Consider the following 8,562-nt stretch of genomic DNA (forward strand, 5'->3'; position numbering starts at 1 on the left):
TATATAACCAATCCAGACTACCCATCAGATGATGAACCTTCTGGATTGGCTATTTTACTCCCTCACTTTTTAACTTAAAAAGTTTCCATTGGGAGGCTTCATTTTGCCAACTGCCAGTAGCTTCCAAGCTAAAAGTTGTTCTGTGAATAGTTTTAGAGTAGGAAAAACATGGACCCCTTTTGGGTCCATTCATGATTCCTGGTTAATCCAGATTTATTTTGCTGGATCTGTTGTCTAGCCTACCTGTCTGCTTTGGATAAAATTGAAAACCATACATGGTTTAAGTATCATATTTTCCCATATTAAAACAAAATGCTAGTGATGATTGGGAGGACATGATTCTGGAATGGGTATTACTATGCATTTTGAAAGTTTGAAAAATTTTCCTTCTCTTTTTCACTTTTCTAGAGATGCTTGTTTAGTTAAATGAAGGAGATGGTGCATTTTATGGACCAAAGAAAGGTAGATAACACTAAAAGCAAATTTAATTTTTTTCTTCAACTTTTTTTCTTACAGAAATAATATTTGGTTATTAACTGATGAAGGCCTGTGGTAACTACCGTTTTTTTTCTTGTTTTAACTTTGTCATACTTGGCAGAAGATGATATTAAGAGGGTGAGGCCTGTTGTGATACATGGGGTCGTCCTACACACTTTTTGGGTGTATATTGGCTATGCTATTGGAAATTATAAAGGAAAATGGCCCTTCAGACTTAGCCCATGTTAACCAACATTTTGCCCTTTGTGCTAGAAATCTCAAACATATGTGTTACAGGCATGTAGAATCACTTGAGTCTTAACTGAATTATGTAGCCCTTTTAGTCACTGAATAGAGTGAAATGGCGAAACAGGATTCATGTAGCCGGACCTATATAATTAGGACAAGGCTTAGATGATGATGTTTCCTTTTTGAGTCATCCTCAAAATCATCTGTTCAACTATTTGGTATTTACTCATGCATCTTTTCTTCTTCTTGTTGAACTTATTATCTTGTTAAATGCAATATGTATGCCTTCTTAAATGTTAACCCTGGTTTTATTATAATTATTTGGCTTTAGTTATTTATTTCTTGAATCATATGTCTAAAATGCTAGTTCTATTTATTGTAGCATCACAATGCATAATGATATGGTGCATCTATCCCTTCTTTGCTTTACAATTGACTAGCCAGCAGCATTGCATTGCCTGGGGAAGCCAAAACGATCAGTCTGACCTCATTGACAATACTGTTTTCAGATTAAAAGCCCCAACAGTTTGATTTTAGAAACTCTCTGTCACTGTTTAGTCTGAAGAATCATGCCATCTCATTATTTGGACCTTTCTCTCTAGTGGTAAACAAGGTTCAAAAGATTGATACACCCAACATGCATGAACTTGCATATCAGGTGTTTCAATAGCACATAACTTTTTCTTTTCAAAATTGGACAGGGGGTCACTCTTAGGCCTGCCTACCTCTTTAAACTGGACAAAACCCCAAAATCCCTTTATTTAGAGTACCAGGCCTTGCTGATACGATACACCTGATACAGGGCAGCATATCATATTATCGAAATTTTGATCCTTGGTGGTAAATAGATATGGCTAACATGGTTGGAAATTTGGAATTAGAGTTGCCTAACTATCTTAGAGATATTTGCAATTTTCATATACCGGTTCAGGTTGCAACCCTTCATATGCTTTTCTTCGGTTTATCTATAATGGCCATTACCAATTGATCGCCCTGGCTACCCAAGGTCTTGGCAGAGGTACATTGATGATAGTGGACAGGAACTAGCTTAAGGGCTTTCCCACCCAGTCTCAATGACTGTATCAACATCAATCTTTGGATAATAGAGCTTTCTAAGGGAAACAGTGCCACTCTTTGAATAACCAATGCTTGGTCGAAGGGCAAAAGATGCAGGAGAGGCTACTTTTTGTCAGCAACAACATATATATGTATTTAATCTGAAGGACCGTGTCATTATTTGGACCTTTCTCTCTAGTGGTAAATAGACATCAGACATGCCAAACATGGAAGTGTTTAACTCTCTTAGAAACATTTACAATTTTGTATATGGGTTGCAACCCTTCACCTGCTTTTCTTCAGTTAAAATATAATGGCCATTACTCAATAATGGTCCTGGCTATCCGAGGTCTTGGCAGAGGTAGACTGGATACACACCTGATGTTCAGCTTTTTCTTCCCTTTGTTTTTTTTTTTTTTTTTTTTTTTTCTTGTGGCACAAAGTGGTTTGGTCTCAGACTCAATCCTGCAATCTTACAGTTTTCAGCCGAAGATTTTACCCTTGAACCAAGCAATGGCACCTTCAGTCTAGCCGTCAAAGCAAAGAAGATATTGGGTTTGATCGATCATGCATCATATACCATTAATAAAGCCCATCAATGCTCCAAAGTTCCTTCAGGACAAAACCTAATAATATATCGTCTTTAACTGCAACTATTGATGATTGCGATATAGGGGCTAGAAATGAACCTTGTGTATTTTATCAAAAGTAGACCACTCCATTGTCTTCTATATTGTTTTACATACCGTCTTCACATGCTTTTACTTATGGTGGTTTTGCAGTTTACAGTTCTGCTTTTAATACCAGTAGAAAACCCTGTCTGACACTGCCAAAATAGCTTTATTGTTAATTTAATATATTTTTTTTCATCTTTGCATTGATGCTGCAACTTATTTTAATTGTCCTTTCTGCTAGTATGAGAAGATCAGTTGGTGCAGTACAACTACATAGTGGTTGCGGGTGAGGAGGAATCAAAATTAAAATGGACAAGTTTTACCTCATATTCTCTCAGCCTTTCAGAAATTCTGGTTTATTAGATCATGATTGCCTACTCCTGCAGTTTAATCTGTTGGCTATTAGTTAGACATCCATCAATTAATATTTTAAGATACTGCCACCAACACGATGCTCAAAGAAGTAATCTCTCAATGCATAGATACCTTCTTGGTGGAAATGGATTGTTGCATGGATCTGTCAGTGAATCCACTGTTTGGGTCCACTTGACAAACTGTGATGCTTATGCACTTCCTGACCTCAATTGTCAGACAACTAGCTTTTCATCAGATGGGGAGTCTCTGCAGTATGGTAGGAACTCAGCTGGTAAAAATAGTTGAAAAGAATATGTGGTTTGGGGTCTGGAAAAACCCTGGTTTTCAGTTTTCTCTTCAAACGTCTCCCAAAAGCAACGAGTGCAACTGTAGTCTGCAAAAACCCTGGTTTTCTTCATAGACTAGCTAAAAATCTTTCAGAATGCAAACACAGGCATATGTTAACATAGTGGTGGGCTGGCGGATGTATATGGTACTGCCCTAGCTAGTACAAACAGTGACTATTACCATCCAGAGGTTGAGAGCATCACTCAGACTACATGTTACATAACAACTGCAAAATGATATAGATGGTACAGTACTGCTTTGCCACGGTGTCCAATACTTTTCTTTAAGAGCTCATGTGCACTGTTTAATAACGAGGTCCTTCCACAGGAATGTCACTGTTGACTGTTTGTCAAGGGATGTATTATTGCAGAGCCTTTTTGTCTCACATCCTCCTGTTGTTACAGGTAATAAGAGTAGAGTAGTCACGCTAGCTATAGAGAGGTAAGTCTAAGTCATACCATTCATTCATCAAATTTATAGAAGTGTAGTACTTACTTCGGGAAGGAAGAAGCAGCTTTCCGTTAGACTCCATCATCAGTATCCCAGCTTTCCAACGAAATGGGCCTTGTAGCTCTGGATAAACGTCCAAGACTGTTGAAAGATCTGCCCTGATTGCATTGATGAGGAGGATTTTGAGGCTTCTACTTTTTTAATTTTTTATTATATAAAAACCCACAATATTGATTTGTACAGTACCATGCATGTACCATCTAATATAATTGATCAGATATATATATAATGTTCATTACCTTACACTATTTATTGGCATTCTTTCTAGAAGGAAAACTTCTATTAATGCCTTCTGAGATTTTGTGCACATTTAGGCTGTGTTTGGTTTAATAGAATGTACATATATGAGAGAGAAACAGAAAGTTGAGGGAAAGTTCTTAATCACTTTCACAAAATTCGTAATTAAGAACTTTCCCCTAACTTTCTGTTTCTTATTTTCTATCAAACCAAACATACGGGGAGACTGGGCAATTTCAGCTTTAAGATCGTGTAAGCTTTGGGGCTGAATTTAGTGAACTAAATACAAAGTATTGAAGAAGACAGTACCTCTGATCTAGAAGTAAAATATTAACGTTGCACGAACATAAATTCACCGAAGCTGATGAGTTTGCGCAGACTCCAACATCCCATATTTATGTACTGATTTGACTAAGTTTTCTTTCAAATTGAGTTCCTAAACTAAACCTGTCTATCCTGACAATGTGACACCTCCCCCCCCCCCCCCCCCCCCTCCGAATCTCTTTCATCTTTTTATCAGTGTACTACTACTTATACCAAGTTAAAATAATGATTATAATTAAGAGAGTAGAGTTCGTCTCTTCAGACATAAATTGCACGGTTTATTATATTATGTAGTAAGGAGAGTTCTGGACTACAAATAGAGATAATTAAGAAGACATATAAGCAGGATACTGGAAACTTGAAAGCTACAGACAAGAGATTGATCCATGACTAAATGTTATTTAATTTATAGTTTTAAAACTGGCTTAGAAATCCTTGTTAGGTCTGCTGTTGGTTACATTGAGATGGTGATGATGGTGCGGATCATAATAATGATAACCCTGATGCTGAAATGTCATGGAACTGCTACTCTCACCCATCTCCTTCTTGTATCCATATTCGTCCTCTATCTCTTGCTTGGCCACCTTCTCCGTGCCCATCAGCTCCAATGGCCTCTGAGATGATAGATACTGCGTTGGGGACTCACAGTATGTGGATGAGGATGGGGAAGAAGTAGGCACAACGGATGGGAGCTTCGAGAGAAGCGCTTCAAGGCTGCTCATTGATGGAGTAATCTTTACTGGCTGGCCAAACTGGTTGTAGAATTCGGTAGTGGTGGTGGTCGTTGTCATTACTGGAGAAGCTAGCGTGGAATGGAAGGGCCAGCAGGCATCTGCAGGTGCAGCAGCACACCCGTCAACTTTGAAGGGGAATGCCGAAGATGATGGGTGTGGTAAAAGAACCCCCGGGATGCTTTCCAGATAACTGAACTTCTTTCGCAGTAAAACAACGTAGCTCAGGTCTTCCATCACCTTGATGCCACCAGCCAGAATCAACAAGAATATGGGAAAAACGTTAGGCCTTAAATATATGATAGTGTTGTTTATACTTTAAACCAGAGAACTAGTCTTGTTTACAGCACATAATGATGATGAACACTACCCAGTTGTGTGTGTGTGTGTGCTAGAAAGAGAGAGAGAGAACCTTGTGCAGAGCTCCTAATTGAATAACACCTTCTTTAACTGCAATCAAAGCAATGGTCTGGAGGATTTTGAAAACCACATTAGAGGAAGAACTTTCTCTCAATTGTTGGGAGGTTGTAATACAGCGACAAAAGGAGGGAGTGATGATTGTATATGATGAAGTACCTTAATACCAGACTGGAACTGAGCTTCCCATGTCCTTGGGTGCTGAATTTTTCCAAAAATAAATAAGTCGGTTAAAAATCAGGCTTTGGGAGATATTTTGAAATTAATCTGTAACTCATGCGAACATGGATGAAGGATCAAAAATGATAAAAGATAAAAAGAAAATACATACCGAATCTCCTGGGTTATTCCATGCAGACAAGAAGTTGATTTCTTGATCACTTGGTTCTTTGAATATCCATTTATGACTATGATCTGCAGCCACTTTTCCAATTAAACTGTCCACCCAATGAAGAAAAATAATTAAACCAACCGATTTTTTCACCTCACATATAATCATCGCTTGAAGAGCTATTGAATCCTATCCACAGAACACGGTGGCTTTTACTTAATTACCCTTCTCCATAATTGTAGATTTCATGGGACATCTTAAAGAAAAGCTCTGGTTGCAGGCCTTTGAGGTGTGAGAATTCGTTGTTTCCATAAACTGATGCTGCTGATGATGATGATGAGCCAGGGCAATCGCTGGAATCGTTTTCCGCCATTGAAGCAGCAAAATTGCAGAAGCCATCTTCCCACACCAATATCCTATCATAACAAAGCATGAGAAGTAGCTAAAAGGCGCAATATAGCTACATAAGCTAGTAACAATGAATGATCCAATCCAAGGACTATGGGAAAAGTATTCATATGTACTGTAGAAACTAAAAGTAATACCAGTTCCTCCTGTTTCCTCTAGACCTATCATAGGCTCCTCCTTGAACATCCCATCTGTTACAAGTACACATAAGTTGACATTAGAAAACTAAAGAAAAGAAGAGCATCATCATTCATCTGCTAATAAAATAGGATGGCTTTCCTTTTCCCTAGACGATCTATTTAACATTTATTTTCTTCGATCAATTTTTAGTCTGATTTGCTTTTTCGCTCACTTGGGCGGTGGATAGTTTCTAGGCAAGATCCTCCAGAAAACCGCATATACCCATTGAGAGTTTTCATGGATACATAAGCTCCTCAAGGTGTGTTGAAGAAGATGAGGAACAGCTAATGGATTGAGATTTTCCTCCATAAGGCATCAACGTAACCTTTCAGACACTTTCTCTCTCAATCTTCTCTCTCTATGGGAAGGAAAAACCCAACATTCTATCCCCCTCCTTTTGTAAGGCCAATCTCTCTCTCTCTCTCTCGTATAATATACACAGATATACGTATGTATCTATGCGTGACTCTGGAACAGTATTTAATCGTGCTTTAACTTTAAGAAATGTGATATGATGAGGTCTACCTTTTCTTCGCGATTCCCAAAGGTCCGTATTTCAACTCTCATTCAGAACCCTTCATCTCTTTCTTTTCTTTCATTTATCATAAGTCATCCTGATTATTAATTAAGGAAAATTTCAATTTTGAACCCTAAACTTTAGTGGTAGTGTCAAGTTACTATTTCAAAATCATTAGTTATCTATTCAAAATGTTAAACTATTCTTCAAAGAAGACATTGTTCATTGTCTTCTAATTTGAGACTGCACCAGTTGAGGTGTTTGAGATTTTATACTAATGAATTCATTGTCTTCTACCTTTCTAGTTATTTCTTTACTTTCATTTATTACTTCCCTCTATCATATTTCATATTTTTTTCTCTCTTTCTCTGAAGATAATCGAATAAGTCTCAAGGTAGAAAGGTAGTTTTGACATTTTCAACAGTTAACTTATAGTCGGTTAATGACAAGGACCAACTTGACACTTTTTAAAAGTTTAGATACTACAATGACACATTTAAAAGTTTGGATACTAACTTGACACTACCCCAAAGTTCAGGGTACTAAAATGAAATTTTCCCTATTAACTTGACACACACCAGTGCGCAGCTTTCCTTGACGCACCTGACAAAATAAGGTATTGTCTACTCATCTTCCCAGAAAAGCTCCCATTTTGTTCAGTTCTTATTTATTTACACCAGTGCGTAGGTTAGCTTGACGCACCTGACACAATGAGGGATGTCTATGCATCCTCCCTTCAGGAAAGATCTCATTTTGATCGTTTGGTTTGATTCATTTATGTATACTAACTATTTGTTTATGGTTTAAGACGCAAATGACCTTCAAAAAAAAAAAAAAGACGCAAATGGATTAGCACGTCTATACAAGGAGGACACTATATATAGTGCACTAATTAACCTATGATCAATCATATTCTAATGGCCTCATAATTGACCTCATTTCTTCCCACCAAACCAACCATCGATCACAAGGAATGCAAATTAATCCACGTCCGGGGGGATAAGGACTAAGGACAGCACAACACCATCTTATCCATCTATCTCATCATCATAATTCTGTTTGCGGTAACCCAATTGCAAAATGGCCCTTTTTGACTGCCCAAAATCGGGAATTTGATGGGATATTTCAGTATAATTTTGCTGTATGGCCTACCAGCTGTTGGCTCGTCGATTAGAAAATTAGATAGCAACAATGGGGCGCATCATATAATATAGACTCAATTTGAAAGGGTATAAATATAAAATATATAAAGTGCAAAACCTTGTATTTTGTATATACTTATATTTGTACTCTTTCCAAACTAAACCTTATAGTTTCTCATTTATGTATGATACACAGTCATACAGATGGATGTACATTTGAATGTACATGAAAGAGAGAGAAGCCAATTCATGACTGTATTTTTACTTGTATAGCTCAGTAAGTAGAGAAGCTAGCTAGGGCTGGAAGTGGAAAGCTGTGTGAGGCGGATACCCTCTCAGATTCTGGAAAAATGGCCAGACCTCTCTCTCTCTCTATATACACAAAAACTACATGACCAAAGGACGCTTTCAGAAAGCTTGAGATATATGGCTTTCGTTTCCTCCCCTGACACCAAGAAAGCTTGCCAGACTATTACACTCACTCTTTGACCATCCAATAGGAAAGATCGAAAGGATGAAGAATTCTATAAAGTAAAAAATAAATAAATAAATAATATCGCATGGGAGAAAAAAAAATAAAAATATTAGCTTTTTTATGATAGACATA

General features: G+C 37.5%; 1 protein-coding gene across 2 annotated transcripts; it reads right to left on the minus strand.

The window, feature by feature from the left end:
• Window positions 1-4,486: 4,486 nt before the first annotated feature.
• Window positions 4,487-6,694, minus strand: LOC104607915 (protein RICE SALT SENSITIVE 3-like). Of its 2 annotated transcripts, XM_010273690.3 has the most exons (7): window positions 6,469-6,691; window positions 6,254-6,307; window positions 5,933-6,124; window positions 5,709-5,814; window positions 5,537-5,578; window positions 5,373-5,429; window positions 4,487-5,200 (listed from the first exon to the last, which is right to left on the minus strand). In XM_010273690.3, exons 1-7 carry the CDS (start codon window positions 6,603-6,605, stop codon window positions 4,655-4,657), a joined length of 1,134 nt encoding a protein of 377 aa, XP_010271992.1. In that variant the 5' UTR covers window positions 6,606-6,691; the 3' UTR covers window positions 4,487-4,654. The 2 variants fall into 2 exon arrangements, with proteins under 2 accessions (XP_010271992.1, XP_010271993.1); XM_010273691.3 differs by lacking the exons at window positions 5,373-5,429; window positions 5,537-5,578 and having other exon boundaries at window positions 6,469-6,694.
• Between the last annotated feature and the right edge of the window lie 1,868 nt (window positions 6,695-8,562).

Source organism: Nelumbo nucifera, chromosome 4, assembly GCF_055504915.1.
Source record: "Nelumbo nucifera cultivar China Antique chromosome 4, China Antique-T2T, whole genome shotgun sequence".
Taxonomy (NCBI): domain Eukaryota; kingdom Viridiplantae; phylum Streptophyta; class Magnoliopsida; order Proteales; family Nelumbonaceae; genus Nelumbo; species Nelumbo nucifera.

Coding starts and splice junctions, on each gene's coding strand:
- LOC104607915 (XM_010273690.3), bottom strand. CDS start 6,605: ATGGAGGAAAATCTCAATCCATTAGCTGTTCCTCATCTTCTTCAACAC. Junction 5,815..5,932: donor ATCTACAATTATGGAGAAGG/GTAATTAAGTAA, acceptor TTGGGTGGACAG/TTTAATTGGAAAAGTGGCTG. Junction 5,579..5,708: donor GGAATAACCCAGGAGATTCG/GTATGTATTTTC, acceptor GGAAAAATTCAG/CACCCAAGGACATGGGAAGC.